The following is a 20,939-nucleotide window of genomic DNA, read 5'->3' as shown; positions in this document are numbered from 1 at the left end:
CCAAAGATCCCCTTTCTGTTCAGCCGAACATTACTTTGGTAACATGTTAATCTCTGATCACATATGTCAGTTGGATCATGTTTTTTCCCCTTCCCTTCCTGTGCTGCTTCCCCCAAATCTGATCCTTGTATGTGGGGAAGGAGCACGATCAGTGTGACTGCCTGTATTTGCACATTAATGTGGTGATGTGGGCTTAACCAAGAAAAGTGTGTGTGTGTGTGTGGGGGGAGATTACTTCCATACTATAAGGATTTTGTATTTTGACTTGCAGCACAATTACAGTGTAATCCCTGGATTGGGTTTGTGGAAGTGCCTTCTTTCTTGCAATATTTTTGTTTTGTCTGTGTTGTGTTTAATTATATATTTCACCTAGTGTTTATAAAGACTGCATCTTATCTCTAGCATGGCACCATTTTTGGAACACTGATGGTTCAGAAAAGAAAGCCATGGAGACTTCTTTTCACCCTCCAAATATGTTTTCCAGTTTAATGTTTTCCTATGTTTTCATGACTTTACCAAGCTCTGTTTACTCTGATTTGTTAACTAGTTCTAAGTTGGGTATGCCATTTTACCATGGGGGATAGTTGGAAAGTATTTAGATACTTTATAGCCCACTTTTCTCCCCATTAGGGACCCAAACAGCTTACATCATTCTCCTCACCTCCCTTTTTGTCCTCACAACACTGTGAGGTCGGTTAGGCTGAGAGTAACTGGCCCAAGGTGACTTGCATGGCAGAGAATGCATTTGAATCTGGGACTCCCAGATCCTAGTCTAACACTCTAACCACTACACAACAGTGGCTCTCGGGTTTGTCCTCTGCTGTCTGCCCCTTAACCCCAGCCACCAGAATTCTTTGAGGGCTTGTCTGTATGTTACGCATCATCCATGTGGTGAATTTTCTCCTTTCCAGCCATGTAATTTATTATAACTCACCATGAGAGTCTGAATTTCATGAATATCCCACCAATAATCCATATTGCTGGCATTTTCTAGTGAGGGTGGGGAAACTTGCAGCATGACTCGTATGGCTAATTGTACCAAATGATACAGGTAGGAAATGTGAAATTGTGTTTTTTCTCAAATATTACTGAACAGACAGAGGTGCTTGTTTCTTTGGTCGCCTATAACGTGGCATGTGCTAGCCATATTTTTCTTGTTTAGGATCCTCTTGTGGCCATCTCTGCATACAAATCTCTCTCGGAATTTGATTCTGAAGAACACACCATTCTTCATCTTCCCAAACAGGTAGACATTCATTTCTTTAAATATTGATGCTGAATTATAACTTGTCAGAAATGCAAAAACAAGGGAAAGATGAAAAATATGTGAAAAACAGATGCTGAAAGAAAGCAGTCCTGATTTGCTTCTGGATCGCCTAATTATGAAAGAGACTGGCAATTTGGTGAATGTTTGTGTGAAAGAAGGGAACTGTAATATTCTCATGAAGAAAAATTTCCTAGAGCATTTTTGGAACAGGCTAGCATGAGGAGGGAGGACAATCAAGACAAATGGAAACAAAACAGTACCAATTTTTGTAGCAGCCCTGCCTGTACTTCTGGGCTTAGATTCAAAATGTTAAAAAAAGTCCCTCAAATAGCAAATGCTAAACTTGCTTCTTTTCTAGACTCAAATCATTCACAATTTTAAAAAAAACACAAAAAACTGAATGAGCTTCACATTTCAGGTCTTTTGTTGCATTCATATTCTGAGCATGTTAGAGTGATACCCATATTGCAGAACTAAGGAGCAGAGGGTCCAAGTAAAAAAAGGATTTAATGTATGTGTGGGTGGGCAATATTAAAACGTCTGTTTGTTGAAATGTTTTAAATTTACATTGGAAACAAACAGTAGCCTCTATCAAACCATGCCATTCCTCCCACAGAATTGAATTTCCATTTGAGGAAGAGCGGGTGGTGATTTCTGATGGACTTCAGTGTCTCCCCCCCCCCTTTTATCCCTATCGGTTGATTGCCTAAAAACAAATTTGGGGAGACTCAGTGAGCTGCACCCTGACCTGAATAGCCCAGGCTGGCCTGATCTCAGAAGCTAATCAGGATCACCCTGGTTAGTACTTGGATGGGAGACCACCAAGGAAGTCCAAGGTTGTGACACAGAGGTAGGCAGTGGCAAGCCACCTCTGTTTATCTCTTGCCTTGGAAACCCTATGGGGTGCCTACAAGTCAGTCTTGACTTTTGCTGGCACTTTCTGCCACCACCAGTGGGCTGCAGCAGAAGGAGAAAGCTGGCAAGCCCGGCTGTCTGCAGTTCATGGATGGTTGGATACACTCCAGAGTATTTTGATAGCATTTGTTGTGCTCTCTTTTGTTAACTTCATAACAAATAGAATAATCATGTGTGGCCTGAAACACGGGTGTAGTAGCAAGAGGAAGATAGAGAAGGCACCCCTCATCTCTGTAAATGGTACACTGGTCCAGACTGTGCTGTTGTACTCTTAGCCAATGTCTTAATTGTTTTAGTTGCCCCAAAGTCTTGTGTTGAAAGGCCATGATGTTGTATTGGAAACTGGCTTATAGATACTGGTGTCAGGCATGAAAATGATGATGATTAATGCATCGATCACATGGCAGCAAAGAAAAAGCCATAGTTTGGCTCTCCAAAAACTATAGTTCATCTGTGTGGCTTCTATGCAGTCCCACATTGGGACTGCGCAGGCCAGCCACGGATAAGATTTGTCAGCTTCTAGCAAAATCTAAGAGAGTGCTCCCCCTCCCCTCGGGGCATGCCGCCTTCCCGCCCATCGGTCACATGACCCAAGGGGGAGGGAGCACTCTTCCCTCCAGTTCTCTTTCTGCCGCCATGGAGAGAGAACGTGTTAGCTTCTGCTCTAGCTATGGAGTTCAAAAAGGCTCCACTTTTCAAAAAATGTACCTCTTGTGGTGCCAAAATGGCGAAGACTGATCCTCACAAAGATTGCCTCCTTTGTTTGGGAGAAGGCCACATTGCGGCAACTTGTAAGAGTTGTTCCAAACTTACCACAAAGGCCCTGAGGGTTCGTTCTATTCGCCTTCTCTCTCACCTCTACAAGGAATCTCTTCGTCCCAGAGGTCAGTCTGCTGAACCCGGCCCTTCAACCAGAAAGCCCCATACCGAAGCGGGGCCCTCCTCAAAAACATCTAAGTGGGGTGGTCCCTCTAAGAAGCCGTCATCGGTTGTTATTCGGCCGGCGACATTTGTTGCTCCAGGGTTGCAAGATGGCCGCGGCTGCGGTTTTTCGCAACATGCGTCCCACTCCAGATCATCTCGGCGCCAATCACCTTCGCGCTCTCCGAAGACTCTTCGATGCCGATCAGCCTCCGCATCTCCTCGACGCCGATTGCAAGCTAAGTCGCCCCATCCCTTGGCGTCACTTGCCTCCGATGTAGCTGCACGGCAGCCGATTACTATTGAGGACTCCGCTCCTCATTCCCTGGCTACCCCCTTGGTTCCGTGTCCGAGCAGGGCCCAGGAAGGGAACGCAGAATTTAAGCAGCACCTCCTTCATCTTTACAAGGACGTGCCTTCGGTGTCTACCAAATCCCCAACACTCGATACCGAAAAGGGGCCTGCGGCTGAACCTGCAACGCTTCAGGAGGGCGCCGTCCAGTCACTGCCCCCTACAGGCACCCAACAGGACTCTTGATGGTCGGTCGATAAGAGTCAAGTGGGGTCACCAAAGGGTTCGTCCCATCTCGAACCTGGCCAACGTCACCAGCGTCGATCGACTTCACAGCGCTGCTCTCGAAGCCCTTGGCAGCAGTCGACTTCATGGCACCGTTCTCGAAGCCCGGCTTCTGCTCGCTCTGGTCGGCATCAATCTACTCCGCGACGGCGCCATCCTACCCGTTGGAGCCGATTGTCCTCTCGTCGACACCGATCATACTCTCGTCAGAGTCGATCCGTTCGTCGGAGTCGGACCGCCTCTCATCGACGCCGATCATCTTCTTGTCGGAGCCATTCCACGTGTTGGAGCCAATCCACTCGTCGGAGCCGATCCACCCATTGGACCCGTTCCACCCTTCGGAGCCGTTCCGCTTCTCGTCGACGCCAATCTGCTTCTCAACGCAGTCAACCTCAATCCAAACAGTCTTCTACCGGACATAGCCATTCATTTCACTCATGCAGTCCAGTTACACGTAAGCGCCCCTACTCCTCCAGGAGCCGGTCTCCCTCTCGTCGGCACCGAGATACATCTCGACGCCGATATCCAACACCATCGGTGTACTCGGGTTCCCCGGTCGACCGTCGTCGGCACCGTCGTTCCGGTTCACGCTCGCCTTCCAGGGATTCCCGTCGACGTCGACACTCTCCATCTCGCCATCCTGATGATACTTCCAAGCTTCCAATCCTCCCAAGGCAAGCATCACATCGTGAGCATCCTATGTCCAGGTCTCCTTCTATATCATGGGACACTGTTCATTCGGAATATAACGCCTCCTTCTCTCCCGGTTCGGATGAGGATGAGGAATCCCGTCCTTCTGTTCCCTCACCTGAGGACACTGTCGGGGACTCTAAACTGATTTCTCCTACAGGAGATGTCCGTTTATATGCGGAACAATTGATTCACATGGCGAAAGCTCTTAAAATTGATTTCAAACCGGAGGATTCTGGTCCCATTGATGATATTATGGATATCCTCCATAGCAGGTCCCGCGTCCCGTAGCCCTTCCTATGATAAAGAGTATCCTCGAAGTGGTTCATACCAACTGGGCTAAGCCTGCCTCAGTTCCCTCCTCCACCAAAAGGGTGGAGAACTTGTATAAGATCCGCAGGGAAGGTGGAGAGTTTCTCTACCAGCATCCCCCTCCTAATTCAGTAATAGTAGAGGCTCTACCTGGTAAATATAGGTCTGGAGCACACTCCTCTCCGCAGGATAGAGAGGGCTGGAAGCTCGATGCCCTCGCTAGAAAAATTTATACCTCGAGTGCAGAAGTCCTACGCATCTCAAATTTCCTTGCCGTCATAGCTAGATATCAGTATTCCCTTTGGGATCGTGTATCTCCACAAATTTCCGTCCTTCCCGACGAACAACGTCCTTTGGCGGTAGCCATACAGACCGAGGGCATGTCTTTAGCAAGACAGCAGCTCACGGCAGCACGCCATGTGGCGGATTCGTCCAGTAAAGCTATTGCTTCCACCATAGTCATGCTCAGACATGCTTGGTTACGCCAGTCTGCTCTTCCCTATGACACCAGGGCACGTATTGAGGACCTTCCTTTTGAAGGAATATCCTTATTCAGTGACCAAACTGACACTTCCTAGATCGTTTGAAGAAAAATAAAACAACCGCAAAGTCTCTAGGGATTACCCCTCAGGCACCCGAGTTTAGACGACGTTATTTTGGTCGTCAGCCCAGTCAACCCTCCCGCCCATACCGATTCCAGGGGTCATTTCAACAGCCCTCATTCCGTTCTTCCTTTCCATGTCCCCAGCACGAAAGGAAGTTCCAGAACAAACCATAAAAACCCCAGGGGGTCCCCAGGCCTTTTCAATAAACCTAAGCAGGCATGACTAGAAGTCTGTTTGTTTTTTCGACCGCCTGTCTGCCTTTTTCCATGCCTGGTTTGCAATTACCAGCGATGTTTGGGTTTCGAAGATAATAAATGTTGGTTATTTCATAGAGTTTGATACGTTACCTCCTTACAGGCCCCTGGGCTGCTCTCTGACACCGGCCCCTGACCTACTCTTACGAGAGATTGATAGTCTCCTCTCCAAAGGGGCTATTTCAGAGGTGCCGTCTTCTGACCAGAACCGCGGGTTTTACTCCCGCTTTTTTCTTGTGGATAAAAAAAGGGAGGGAAGCACCCTATACTGGATCTCCAGGAGCTCAATGTCTTAATTAAGACCAGTGTTTCGTATGCTTTCACTCCCGGAAGTACTTCCCCTCTTGGACAGGAACATGTGGTTCGTGGTGTTAGATCTTTATGATGTTTATTTTCACATCGCAATCCACACAGAGTGTCGTCAGTACTTAAGGTTTGAATGTAATGGGAAATGCTACCAATACAACGTGCTGCCCTTCGGGTTATCTACAGCCCCAGGACCTTTACGAAATGCCTTGCGGTAGTGGTAGCTCACCTTGCTCTGAAGGGCTGTGTAATCTTCCCCTACCTTGACGATTGGTTGGTAGTGGGCACGTCACAGTCAGGATTGGCCGTGCAGGTGGATCTAATCCTTTCAGCCCTTACTAATATGGGCCTCTTAGTTAATTTTTCCAAATCCAAACTTGTCCCTGAGCAGGTTCAGACCTTCATTGGAGCACGCTTGGATGCCAAACAAGCAAGAGCCTTCCTCCCAACACAAAGGGGTCGTGTCATTCAAGCCTTAGTATCCAGATTCACAAAGAAAAGGTTTCAGACGACCTATCACATACAAAAGTTGCTAGGCCTTATGGCCTCCACCACGGCTGTGGTGGAATTCGCTCGACTTCGTATGCGCCCACTCCAGAACTGGTTCCTCCGTGCGTTCAGGCTCAATGTTGACCCTCAGTATAAACACCTATCCATTCCCAGATTCGTTATCTCCTCCTTGCAATGGTGGGCGCGTGACATTAATATTTTCTCAGGCATCCCCTTCCAGTGCCCTTCCCCCGAAATGCACCTTTTCACAGACGCTTCCCTTTCGGGATGGGGGGCTCATGGCGGTAACCTTACAGCACAGGGTCCGTGGTCCACTGCAGAGTCCAGATTGCACATAAATCTATTAGAGCTTCATGCCATCTCACTCTGTCTTCATTTACAGGGCACCTGGAAGGACATCACATTCAGATTGCTACGGACAGTTCTACCACTCAGTACTATCTGAACAAGCAGGGCGGCACAGGGTCCGTTTCGCTCTCCAAGGAGGCCAGCGACATTTGGGAATGGGCCATAGCCCATCACGTCACTCTAGTGGCAATTCATATTGCGGGCACAAGCAACACGCTTGCAGATGTTCTGAGTCGCTTTCCCAGCAAAGCACACGAGCTCACAATAGACAACGACTGCCTTCTCCAAATGTTTCATCAGTGGGGCTATCCGCAGATAGACCTCTTTGCCACTCATCTAAATTCAGTGTGTTCCAGGTTTTACTCGAGGGCAGGAGCCAGCCCGGGCTCGCTGGGAGATGCCTTTCAAGCAGTTTGGAACGGGGCTCTTTTTCTACCTCTTTCCCCCCCTTCCCTCTACTTTCACAAGGTCTTAGCCAAACTGAACCACGACAAGACAGATGCCATCATTGCCACTCCGTTTTGGCCCAGGAGGTCATGGTTTGCAGTGCTCATGTCACTTGCGCAGGGGGAATACTTCCTCCTTCCAAAGAATCCCTCCCACTCCCCCCCAGACCTCCAACTCGCTGCCTGGAGGATACGGCCCCAGGACAGTGGTCAGATAGAGGAGCTAAGGTCCTCCTGCATTCCCTGAAGTCTTCCACATGGCGGTCCTATGACGCTAAGTGGAAGCATTTCTCCAATTTGGCAAAGGTTAAAGATGTTTCACCTGTTTCATGCCCACTGTCGGATATGTTTACTACTTGCTTTCCCTCAAAGATGATGGTTTATCTAATTCCTCCATTAAAGTTTATTTAGCCGCAATTTCGGCTTTTCACTCGGATATTGACTCATTCTCTGTTTTTCCTCATCCCTTATCCAAAATGTTTTTGAGGGGTCTCACTAATTTATACCTTCCTGTCACTCTGCCCGTTCCACAGTGGAGTCTCTCTCTAGTCTTATCACAGCTCATGAGACCTCCATTCAAGCCGCTAGCCACCTGTGAATTGGCCCTGCTTTTGTTTAAGGCTGCCTTTTTGGTCGCGATTACATCTGCAAGAAGAATTAGCGACCTCTCCGCACTGTCACACTCCCCACCTTATACAAAATTCCATTCAGATAGAGTGGTGTTAAGGCCAAAACTCTCCTTTTTACCTAAGGTTGTGTCATCCTTTCACCTTGCCCAGGACATTGTCCTCCCCGTATTTTCCCCTCACCCATCCTCTGATGCTGATAGGGCATTACACTCCCTCGATGTTCGGAGAGCCCTCCTTTTTTACATTCAGAGGTCTAAGAACTTCCGTAAAGACGATAACCTCTTTATTTGCTTCGGGGGACACCGTAAGGGACGTCATGCTTCTCCCCAAACCCTCTCTAGGTGGATCACGTCAACCATTAAGTTAGCCTATGAACTTGCTCATCAGGAGTGCCCTCCTATGATTAGAGCACATTCCACCAGAGCGTATGCAGCGTCCATCGCTTTTTCGTCCAAGATAGATCTTCGCGACATCTGTAAGGCTGCCACATGGTCCACGCCCTCCACGTTTATGGAGCACTATGACGTGGATGTGGACTCCGCCAGAGATGCAGCCGTGGGACGTGCAGTACTGCAATCTTTATTTTGGTGACTGTCCCACACCCACCGTCCTGGTAAGCGAGCTCTCTACTCTCCCAATGTGGGACTGTATAGAAGCCACACAGATGAAAAACAGAGTTTCACTTACCTGTAACTGTTGTTCATCTGGTGGATCTTCTATGCAGGCACACATCCCTCCCTCCTTCCCCACTGTGGGACCTCTCCGCTAGACAAGTGGTTGGTTCCATGGCGGCAGGTTGGAGAACTGGAGAGAAGAGTGCTCCCTCCCCCTTGGGTCATGTGACTGATGGGCGGGAAGGGGCATGCCCTGAGGGGAGGGGGAGCACTCTCTTCTTAGATTTTGCTAGAAGCTGACAAATCTCATCCGTGGCCGGCCTGCGCCTGCGCAGTCCCAATGTGTGCCTGCATAGAAGATCCACCAGATGAACAACAGTTACAGGTAAATGAAACTCTGTTTTTCTCTTTTGAAAGGATTTCTTGCCCTAGTTTGGACTTAACTGATACAGACTTATTTCCTAGTTTTCCATTATACAGTATGCCTTTTCCATTCTCTTTTTCATTACTGTCTTTCTCACCCATACAGGCGAGACCAGAACTGGACCAACAAGAAGATGTGGATGTAAATGAAGAGGAGGAGGAAGGGAAAGAGGTTGACCTTTCTGTTCCTGGTTCCTCATATGTCAAATTATTGTTACTCACACCTCTTCCTGTTTTACCAGGTACATGGATTTAAAAACTAGTTTCTCATTAGATGTTTTAATATCATTTTGCCTGCAAGTAGTTTCTTGAGCTTACTGTTCAGTGACCAGATTAGAAAGCAATTAATTAATACAGTTGTTAAAACAACTGAGTTGTACAAAATGATTAAGAAGAAGAGTTGGTTTTTATACCCCACTTTTCTCTACCATAAGGAGTCTCAAAGCAGCTAACCTCGCCTTCCTTCCCACAACAGGCACCTTGTGAGGTAGGTTGGGCTGAGAGAGTTCTGAAAGAACTGTGACTGGCCCAAGGTCACCCAGCAGGCTGCATGTGGAGGAATGGGAAATCAAACCTGGTTCTCCAGATTGGAGTCAGACACTGTTAACCACTATACCATGCTGGCTTTTGCTAACTTTTGATAAGGGAAGTTTCACAAAAATTAAAGAGTTAACTGTCAAAGAAATATGATAGAAACATAATGGTGGGAGCCAAACAGTGGCAAGTGGAACTCCTCTTGTGGAACAAATTGTTCTTACCCCTCTTTTCCTGCAGCAGCCCCATGTGCTCCCAAAAGCAGCTACTGAAGGTTGAGGGACCCTCAGAAATGGTGGGAGGGGTCTGCAGTGGGTAAGAGAACTCAGTGTTCTTGTGCCAATGCCCTTTAGTTAGCAAAAGAGGCAGTTTGGATCCAACCCAGTCAGGGAATGCAGCAAAATATGTTGTTTACTCTAGGCAGAAAGCTGAAGCAGGTGTATTCAGAAGTAAGTCCCATTTTTGTCAGTGGAACTTACTTCCAGGTTCCTAGTACTGCAGCTCTAATGTGTTAATACTGTTTGGAAGAGGAGGCAACACAGCGGAGACTAGAAAAGATTCGTTTCCACGGTTCAGAGGAATATTAAGTTGTCCCAATAGTCCAGCGTGCAAGAAGCAGAAGACGTGAAGCAAATGCTCTGCAAACAACACGGGCCCATTCTCCCAAATATATAGCTGGGATATCCTATAGTGCCAACACAGCATTGGTTTTGTGGTCACATTAATTTTTTCAGCCTGTCAAGCAGAATTGGCATTATATATGTGGAAAAACTCCCCTGGTTTCCATAAATATTGGACTCACTTTCATGATGTTTTCCCCCATGCCACCCCGGCTGTTGTTAAAAGAAATGAAAGTAGCAATTTTTTTTGAAAGTGTTGGTGGAAAGGAGGTGAAAATACAAAGGTGTTCCAGAGTTGTCCTGGGTTCTGTTAACTGATTCTGTGACACATTGTGTATGTCTGGTTTACAAGAATGAAGGCACGTGATCTTTCATCCCCAGGCTTGCTGCAATTCATAGGAAAACCAGCAACTGTATCTGGTACAGGAGAATGTGCATCAAAGCCATGAGCCTAATGTGAAACAGTTGTTATTAACCCCTCCCCACACCCTTTAAAAACCTTTCATTATATAATAAAGAGCACTAACAGGCTCTTAAACATAACAAATGTTGCTGGTCTCTGGCAATTCATAGTGAGGAAGAAGTATCCCTGCTGGGGACCATGTCCTGCAAGGCCACTTTGTCTGAGCTCCTGCATTTATTTTCACAAGTGTAGTACCATTGCCTGAATACTTTACAACTACAGAGGTGAACTCAGCTAGAGTTTAAAAGCTCCAACTCTGGAGTTCTTCATCCGACTTTACCTATTGAATTTTCTGAAATATTTGTTTAGGTTGCTGTATTTTAAGTGGCAAGAAGCCTCCTGTGGCTGGAGGTGGGGTTTCTTCTCAGTGTTGCATTGGCCAAGGTAAAGGTCTCCTCTACTCCTGTCATTCCATAGTGGTGACCAAGGATCAAACAAAGGGTCCATTGATCAGAATATAAAACAGCTCTGACTGCTTGTTTTTCCTTCTGAGCTTGAACATCTGACACCATTTATTGAAGGTTTCCTGAGGTGATGTTTTGAGTGGGAGGTGAACGTGGAACTTGCTCGGGAGTTATAAAAACCATGACCTTTCAGCTGTCAGCTAAATATGGAGTTACCACTTATTTCAGCATAACATTCCCCGATAATAGCTGTGGTTGCACATCAGTTGGGTGGTTCTGGTTTCCTCAGTCAATCACTTTCTTGTATTCTTTCCATCTCCCTTCCCCTCAAGCATTTGAAGAGTTTGCTGCATCTCTGTTGAAACAGGAGATGGCCAGCATGCCTCGTGGAATATACCATTCTTCAATGAGAGGAAGTGCTGTTCAGTCAGATCGAGGGAAGACTGTATCGGGAGTCCCAAGCTTCATGCTAAAAATGTATGAAAGGAACAAGCAGCCAGGGTTGAAGCCTGGCCTTGCAGGTGAGATTCTCTTTGTAATAGCCAAAGCCATTCATGTAGTAGAAAATCTTGGGAATGGCTGAATTGTGTATTTCCTAGTTCCTCAGTAAACCTATGTTTTGGAGACCGATCACAATGGGTGTTAGTCTGTTAACAGCAGTAGAAAAGAGCAAGAGCCCAGTAGCACCTTAAAGGCTAACATGAGGCACTTTATGAGCCAGTTTTTCTCCTCCCCTTCCACAACTCTTTCTACTAATCCTAGTGTCTACTGGCATCCTGGGTATAGATGCATGTCTGAGGAATTGGCAGCTCTAGCAAATGGCAAATGATTATGTCTAGCTGTAACGAAAAGTTAACCTCAAGCCACCTCCACATATCATGACTGGTCTTATTCGTCATGTATAAGAGCTGCTCTCTCCCCACAGATCAGTAGAGTTCCAAGGGGTTCAGGCAAATGAGCCCAAGCAATATGAAATAATCACCCACACAGTAAAAGAATTGAGCAACAAATGGCAGTTGGATAGAGATAAAGCGAGCAGTGAGATGGGGAAAGGGTGACTGATTGATCAACCTAGTTCAGTTTTCTATTCTGCTGCAAAGGTGATCTTAGGCCAGTCACTCTCCTCAAGCCTAACTTCAAGAGAGGCTGTGTGGCGGGCAAAATAACTTATGCCACTCTGAGTCCTTGAAAAAAAGGATATGATGAAAATGTCTAGACTGACTAGGACTTGACTTGTTTAAAAGGCAAGTTAGCCAACAGAAATCAGGGACTACCTGGAGAGGAGGCCAGCCAGAAACTTACAGCAGCTCACTGCAGAAGCTCATCACTGTTAATTAGATTGAATGAATACTTTTAAATAGTGCATATGAAAAAAAAGCATTGAATACTGAAAAATACTTTTGATTTCAGTGATACTTTGAACTGAATTGTTAATTATGAATATGTTAATGAGGAGACTTACCTCTGCCCTTTCATGCTGCCGCAAGGGGATCCAAAGGAGAAGCAGTGGGAAAGCACAAACATCAAGATGGTAGCATTTTGATGGCCTCTGTATTGCTCTCCTGGAAATGGCTGAGAACCAGAAAACTTGCAGGAGTGAGAGACTTCTGGGACCCTACAGAATACATGGTCCGTTAAATTGCTGCCCTTTTCTACAGTGACTTTTCAGATTTTTGCTTCCTTCCTTCCTTCAGTATTGTCTCTGCCAGCAGTTCTTGGATTATGCAAAATAATTGCCAAATTGGTCCAAATTCATATTAATCCAAAACTTTTAAAAAAATTGAATATTAATTTTCTCTGCTTTTGGTTACCATTATAGTAAAGTTAAAACATAACCTTCAGGTTGGTTGTTGTCAGTCATCTAATGTGGTGTTTTTCTTTTAGCCGGCATGTTGCTGTGTTACGATCTTCCAATCCATATGGGCAAAGATGGCAAACCTATCAGCCGATTTCTAGCCAGTAGGGGACGCAATTTCCAGCAAATGTTGATTGCTCTCATCCATGAGGTAAAACACTGCCAGTTTTCCTTCCTCTTGTGCACTCATTCTATACTATTACATTTCCCAACCTGAGTTTGCATCTACTAATTAGGAAATAGTAGCTGCAAGCTGTGTGATGTTATAATTTACTCTTAATTAAGTAAACTTGCTGTGAGGAACAATTAAGGAAAATGGGACGTATAAATACATCTAATAAAATGCTCTCTTTGCTGAAATGTTTTCTCTGAAGATCATTGGTATAAATTGAAGCTGAAGCTGATGCTTCCCCCCCCTTGAATTCTTTTTACCAGTTCTGCCTAATCTGGTTACAGTGCTGTCAAATTGGGCTTGTCTGGAAACCAATTAGAATATAGCAACCCGGGGAGTGACCCTTACCTCCTCGTTACTGTAATAATAACTGAGCATATCTCTTAGCCCAGAATGCTGGGAACAACTAATTACACTGATGTATGTAGCTGATCGTGCTAAGGTTTTGTAACTCTTGAGCTTTAATGTCCTATATGAAATGTAGTTGGGGGTGGAGAATGAGCAATGAACAGCTAATTAATCATTATAAGTGAGACCTTGTTATAGAATATTTTCATTAAATAGAGCATTGCAGCAACTGATCTTTGGAAACTGCCAATAGCAGTAGTGCAGGCTGGAGTGGGGCATGTGAGTGTAAATATGTTGGTGTCTCAAATATGATTGCACAGCATTATGAGAGGTGGCTTATATCTCCAGAAGAAAGGTCTGGTCACACACTGTAGATAGAAATGATAGCAATATTTATATCTATTCTGGCTATTGTTTGACAGTTATAACAGCAAAGTGGGAATATTGTATCCATGTCGGTGAAAAGAGCATCTCTGTTAATGTTTCTGGAAGGAGTTGCACCCCAAAAGTGCTTTCCATACTACTATATTAATGAAGCTAAGCAGCCAGGATTGGTGGAATGATGCTGCACTACATTACTTTCCGGATACTCACCTGGGTTTATTCAAGTAACAGGTACCTTGTAGGCAGGCTTAATCAGAGCTACTAAAGTTGTTTGGGGATAATGGTGCTATTGAAGAGGGCAGAGCTTTCCAGAAGAGACAAGAGTGATCCTAATAGGTCAAAAGGGCTTTTCATCTTTGTGTCTGCTACTTAGGCTGGAATTAGGTGTGGCAGAGGATATGTGTTTGCTGCTGCAAACAGAAGCCCTGTGTCTTCCTCTTCTGTCCATGAGCCTTTTAATGATACTGATATGACATGATGACATCATGATGTCTCCAACTTCATTGATTGCTGTTTATGGAGACCATGAAGTTTATGATGCAGTGATGTCCCGTTATCCTTTCAGTGTTTCTAAACTTTGGGGGAAGAAAGGAGGAGAAAGGAGCTGCTGGTTTCAGTGGCGGGTATACCTCCTCTTTAATGTCGAGTTCCAACATAACTGAGCCAAGCCACTTTTAAAATAGTTCCGTTACAAAAGGGATCATGATCATAATAAAATTTTCTGTTTTTTTGCAAAATCATACTAAACTGACACTGTACCATTCATGCAATAGTAACATATGACAAATGCAGATGTCTGATTTTTACTGCCTGCATCAGTGGGAGGAAGCTGCAAAATAGAGACACGTGCTTTTATCATACATTATGTGTCAAATGCAATGCAAACATTGTTTTCCCGCACAGAAGGAATATCTTGTATAGTACTGTGAAAGGCTGATTCAAATACAGCTGGTGCCGCGCCCACCCCACATGTGTAAACTGTGGCTCAGTGAATGATACTATCTGATTCCCATGTTGCCAACTCTAGAGGAAAGAGAGAAGCATAGATGAGTGTTGTCTGTGGTAGAACTTCACATAAAGCATAGTTAAACTGTAGAATTCCCTGCCCCAGGATGTGGTGATGGCTGCTAACTTGGAAGGCTTTAAGAGGGGAGTAGACATGTTCATGGAGAGGACTGTTCATGGCTACTAGTAAAAATGGATACTAGTCATGATGCATACCAGGATCAGAGGAGCATGCCTGTTACATTAGGTGCTTTGGAACACAGGCAGGGTAATGCTGCTGCAGTCATCTTGTTTGTGGGCTTCCTAGAGGCACCCAGCACTGTGTGAACAGACTGCTGGACTTGATGGACCTTGGTCTGATCCAGCATGGCCTTTCTTATGTTCTTAACTTATCTGGTTTAAGGTAGAGTGGAGTGTGAGGTTTGGCCCGCTCTGTTCCACCCCCTTATTAAAATGCCTTTCAGGCAAAACTAGTTGCCAACCCAAGGCAATTATATCAAATCAAGCCTTATCAATGTCATAGGTCTGTCTCCCAGCCAAAGCCCTTGACCAGCACACTTACAATCTGCATAATCTTTACAGTCTTCCCTTTCTTCAGAGAATTCTTGGTTTGGTTTAAATTAGTCTTCATTTCTGTTGTGTCCCCTCCTCCTTAGAATTAGCAAAACTTTAATCTTTACCTTCCAAAAGGCGCACATCTGTCGTTTTATTCTACTTCATAACCTTTAAAATTTGTGTTTTGTCTGGTACTGTTTTTATTTATTTATTTGATTTTTGCTTGGCAGGCACACCGAAAATCTGTGTACATTTTTGTGTTTACTTTGAGACAACAAAAAAATTGAGAAAATAAATGAGAGAACTGAAAATATACTGAAAACTCTGAAAATATAGTTAATTACTATGTTGTGCACAGTAATTTTTCTGTAGGGTGGGAGGAGTTAACAGAAGCCATAATTTTCTTGCTCCCAATATGACACGGCTCAGTAAAAGGTAGCTTGAAATGCAATTTTACCCTTAGTCTGTTTTCTAACGTTTCTTTGGCAAGGAATGGGAAGGCAACATCTGGTAACTGCAGGCATAAAATTTGTGTGCAGGCTATAACTGCTTTTGTTCCATTTGCTTCCCATATCCTCCTGGGTTTCTACCACCATCCTCCAGGGTGAAAATGAAAGCAAGGCAAGCAAAATGCACATGCACTTGATAAGCAGTTATTTAATTTTTGGAAGGAAAAGACAATGGCATGAAACAATGTGTGTTGTTGCTAGGATTTTGGAAGCCCTAGAACAAGGCACCCTTGGTGGGACTTTTTAGACCGAAAGCAGAGCCCAAGCATTTGGGGGTTATGTTTTACTAGACCCTGGTGTTGAGGGGGGACATGGCATGGGTTGCAACGGTATCTGTTTATGTTTTGAAGATTTTTCGTTCATGATTTACGAGATTTTTATATAAAGGATGAAATGAAGCTTGTAACTAGTTTGTACTAGGACCAGAAAAATGGCGGTAGGCCTTGTCTGTAAAAGGCAAGGTGGTATGCCAGCTGGGAATTCTCTTTGCCTTTGACTTTCTTGAGTGCTCCATGCAGAGTGAGAATGGAGTACAGATGGGGCTGTGACTTCATTCCCAGACTTGGCCCTGCAGCCTCAGGTTTTGGGGCCCTTTTCAGGGTAGCTTGACAAAATCTCAGGTAGCCCAGCACACAATGACTTTTCCTCAGAACTGTATGCGTGCTTGCTTATGATGATTATTGCTTATATAAACTGGAGATAGGAGGCAATAATATGTCACAATCTAACTACACTGTATGGCTAGCAGATAGTTAACTTCCATGTGTTTTATTTTCTTTACTTTTTTTAGTAAGGTCTCTTTAAAGCTACATGATTCTGACAGTGTGCAAATGCCATGTGATACAAATCATAATAGTTCATTAAATTACTGCCATTAGTGTTGCTATGTAATATAAAATTGCTAGGATATGACCCATGATTCTCCAGGTGTGGATGCTGTATACCTGGCAACTCCATTAAAGACCTTTGTAGCTGGCCGTGGTAGTTATTCAGATGGCTAACTTCCTATTCATATGAATCTATTACAGTCACCTCAGAATGAAGTGAGGTCTTATCTTCTTGGGTTCTCCCATGTGCTTAATGGGGCACATTTTCTCCCTCCATGATATTTCAGGATGTCATTTGTTCCTTGTTTTGGCTTGCTTGATTCTTGCTTTGATTTGAGAGTGAAAAGGTCTCTTCTTTTTCACTGTCTTCGTGAAATATAACAAAACTGTTATTTAATAAAAACAGATCAAATCTATGTTGGAAACAGGATTGGTCATTATTCTTCCTCCTCCCCATGTGAATTAATTACTAACACACTGCTTGTTTTAGTTGGATTGGTGTTTTGAAGTAGGGTGTTTAACTTGAATTCCAGTCCTACACTTTTTGCTAGCTTAAAAAACACGTATTTTACAATTGTGCTGCTTTAAAATTTTGAGTGCTTAAACTGCTTTGAAATGTCCATACCAATGCAACATTATTTTACATCAAACTGATATGTTTAATGCTAAAAATGCTTAAATGTGAAACATATTTTGTGTTTGAAATATTATTCCCCAGAGCTCAGCATCAGATGTCTATAGAATGTTAAATAATCCTAGAAAACCTTGCTTACCTGTTAGACTGATGTAAATGCCTTGCAAAAGAGCAAGGGATTATTAAATGAATCCAAACATGAGGAGACACAGAAATGCATCATTAGAAAGTGACAGAATGTTTCAATTTTTTACGAGTAATACACCTTGAAAAAATATATAATGATTTGTGTGTTAAAATATTTTTAAACATCACAGAATCCAGTACTGTTCCTCTAACCAGATATCTTGAATGAATACTGACTGCCAAAATATTTAACCTGCACCGCCAGATCACTAGGGTTGCCAGGTCCCCTTTTGCAACCAGCAGGAAGTTTTTGGGGCAGAGCCTGAGGAGGGCGGGGTTTGAGGAGGGGAGGGACTTCAATGCCATAGAGTCCAATTTTACCTGGATATTGAACTCTTTGTGATGAGCATTTGACCACACATTTGTCTTTGTATTTGTAACCATTTGGCAGGATGATCGAGATACTACACTAAGGTGAGGGTGCTTCCCATGGGACATTTTTGGCCTTTTTATGGGTTCTCTGTCATGATTATTCCCGTTTTCTCAGAAGCATAATAGATTTGTGCTTGCAACTATTAATGCCAGTTATAATGCTCCCTTTTATGTCATTTTATTTATTTCTTGTCTGTGCTCACAATTTTTTGAATTATTTTTATGAAACCTCATTAATACTGTAAAGCTTCACAAAGGGACTTGTGCTTTTACCCCCCCAAATAAACTACTTTAATTACTTCAAATAAAGACAGGTTTAGTGTTTTAATATGACTACCCTTTGAAACTTGTTACTTATAAAGAAATCATTGGAGACTGCACTGAATGTAAACACTAAAGATAAAGGTTAATGTGGGGACAGTGAAAATTAATTCCATTTCACTAGATAGCAATTTGTAACCAGGGATTAAAAAGTAGATTAGAAGGTAGACTGTGTCACTGGAGACTAAAGACTCGGTGTAATTTCCATAGTTACAAATAGTAGTTTGAATTTTTATACATAATGAATTACAATTGTAGACTGCAAATACTGTAAAATTAAAGCATGCAATTAAAAAGCATGTTTATTTTCTGTATTTTAAATGGTACGTTCTACATCTGGGCAGAGACATGAGAGCTGAAAATTGTAGTCCGATAGTGAATGAGTGGGTAGGTGTGCTTCACTTGCACCATGATCATGTGTGACATGTGCATTCCTTATGGACATTAGAATTGAGTAGAGATTGTTGTGCAATTTGTGCCCCCTTGGAGTACCCATGTTACACCCATTGTTATGGGCACAATGGATGGGGTGCATACACCTGCTCTTCTAATACAGGTATTCAGCTCAGCTAAGTGACTCAACTGGACCAATGTTGTGTTGAACTGAACTGGACCAATGTTGTGTTGAGAGCAAAAATACTATGTTCTATTGTGTTTAGGTCTCCATACTAAACTGGAATGATAACAGTCAAGCCCCTCTAGATTAGTCCCCTTGGACAATATATGAACAAGAATGGATTAAGATGTGAAACATCTTCTGTAGTTTTTTTTAGAGAATAACATGGTTGTAATAAATAGTGGTCTTTTTGAAGTTGTGTATTTAAGTTTAAAAAAATACCAAAAGGTGTAGTCATTGTGGTCAACCTTTCAGTTAGGAAAGTTTGAAAATATTTTTTCTTCCATCAGAGTGTAGTGGCAAAGTTTATTTTAAGGTATATTTCAAACTGCCTCAAAAAGTCTTTAAACCAGCCCTCCTGGTTTAAAGATTGTATCTAGGTAGTTTACTTTAGGTAAATTCAACCAAATCCTTGTCAAGATCACCGCATAGTACAGAGCTATCAAGAGAATAATGCCATCTTCCTCTGAGTGGTATATGTGGTGTATGGCTGAGAAATTGTAAAAACCTGTGAAATGAACCTTAAAAAGTTGAAAAGCAACCTTTAAAAGTGCTATGGATATTGCTAGATTGTTACAAATAATTCAAGACTGGACAGGCAACTAATAGACCAATAGAAGAGCTTTCCTTCTGGTCCCAGCACAGATACTAATCCTAAAGCCCCTTCGTTTTTCGCATCTTACCCATTTTCTCCCTTGAGAACTGAGAGGAATAAAGGTGAGCTGCTGAGGTATATAAAGGGAGAGGACTCTGCCAAAGCAACTGGGAAGTGGTGGTGGTAGTTGAAAAGCCAGCTCATATCTATTCTCAAGAGAGTGATTCCCTTATGGAATGAGTATTGTGGGTCATTCAATTCAACATATGATCCATATAAAGCAGTGGTTCCCAACCTTTTTTTGACCAGGGACCACTAGGACTTTTTTGTTCTGTGCAGGGAACCCAAGGTTCAAAATAAAAATTCCGAGAATTTGAAAATAAACTTTAATCATAACTGTTAAACATTAAACTTAGTTAAACATTAAACTTAGAATAATATTTGAATATATATTTTTATAATAGAGAACTTATAATTGAAAATATTAATTTATTATGGTTTATAACTTTGTTTTGCGGACCTTAATTTAGTTCTCGCGGACCCCTGGGGGTCCATGGACCCCCGGTTGGGAACCAGTGATATAAAGAAATGGAATAGCTGAGCAGAGTTTGTGAGTTTCCTTGGACCCAGCCTTGCTTCTGGAAGATCAAGTTGGTGTGGTTGCCAGGAGGGCTTTTTATCATCTGCACTTGGTTTGTAAATCGAACTTCCTTTCTAGAACCCAGCTGACCTAGCTCCGTTGACACATGCTTTTGTAACCTCAAGGCCAGATTATTGTAGTACAGTTGGTTGCCACTTACAGTTTGCTTTTTGTAAATAAAAAGTATTCAGGGTTAAAAACAACAACCCTGATATCTGTGCATTTTGCCACTGGGGAAGTTTTTCTGTCCCAAACCCATTTAACATATCAGTGTAAAAAATACCACAGGAGTTCATTAAGAAAACTCTGCTCCAGGGAACTATTTTTAAGTGCGCTGGAGAGATACAGCCCTTCCCGACAACCTGGAGAATATTAACCTCACCACAGAGAGAGAGATTTGTGGGGTAGAACAAAACCTCAGTATCAGCAACATTGGAAACTAATAATTTTACGTGTTTATTTCTTTACATTGAAACTTAAAGATTTTTTTTTAGTTGTCTAATGTCTTAATTTCCAATTACAGTTTTTATTCCAATTTTTTTTTAAATCATAGCTTTATAAAGGAACTCTTCTGGTATGAGTTATTCAGTATGCCAAATGGGAGGGGTGAAGACATGTGGTGCCAGAGACAGGGGGAAACTGGGCTGGCAGAAAAGGCATGGGAGGGTAGCGGGAAGCCTCTCCTTCCCGCTCACAGTGGCTGATGTAAAAACCAACCCTGCAGGGTTGAGCCATTATCCTGCAGTTCCTGAGCCATTTCCTAAGCTTTAGGTAGGCCTAAAGTTGCCCAGCCGTCTCAGAGTCATTCTGTTGTGGGGAGGGGAAGGGAAGAGGATTGTAAGCTGGTGTGAGTCTTCCTTAAGTGGTAGCGGAAGTCGGCATATCAAAACCAACTTCTCCTCCTCCTTTTTCCTCCTCCTTTCCCTCCTCCTCCTTCACAGGGTCAAAGTAGACATGATAGTGTCCTCGTGGCCACCAAGGACGTCACCATTTAAAAGTCATTTAAAAATGCCGGGAGGGGCTGATCCTGACAGGTGCACAGCTTTGTACAGGCACCAAAAACAACCGCAGGGTATGTGTGG

The 20,939-nt window shown here is 43.6% G+C and overlaps 1 protein-coding gene across 3 annotated transcripts in view; it reads left to right on the top strand.

Annotated features, from left to right (window-relative positions):
* FOCAD (focadhesin) overlaps positions 1 to 20,939 on the top strand; it is a 161,658-nt gene that overhangs the window by 82,862 nt on the left and 57,857 nt on the right. For all 3 annotated transcript variants that reach the window (XM_056848240.1, XM_056848241.1, XM_056848239.1), the window contains 4 exons: positions 1,163 to 1,246; positions 8,924 to 9,059; positions 11,171 to 11,359; positions 12,723 to 12,844. In XM_056848240.1, coding sequence (XP_056704218.1) covers positions 1,163 to 1,246; positions 8,924 to 9,059; positions 11,171 to 11,359; positions 12,723 to 12,844 — 531 coding nt within the window. The remainder of the gene's footprint in view (positions 1 to 1,162; positions 1,247 to 8,923; positions 9,060 to 11,170; positions 11,360 to 12,722; positions 12,845 to 20,939) is intronic.

This window comes from Euleptes europaea, chromosome 4 (genome assembly GCF_029931775.1).
Source record: "Euleptes europaea isolate rEulEur1 chromosome 4, rEulEur1.hap1, whole genome shotgun sequence".
In the NCBI taxonomy this organism is placed as follows: domain Eukaryota; kingdom Metazoa; phylum Chordata; class Lepidosauria; order Squamata; family Sphaerodactylidae; genus Euleptes; species Euleptes europaea.
This window is presented reverse-complemented; position numbering and strand designations above follow the sequence as displayed.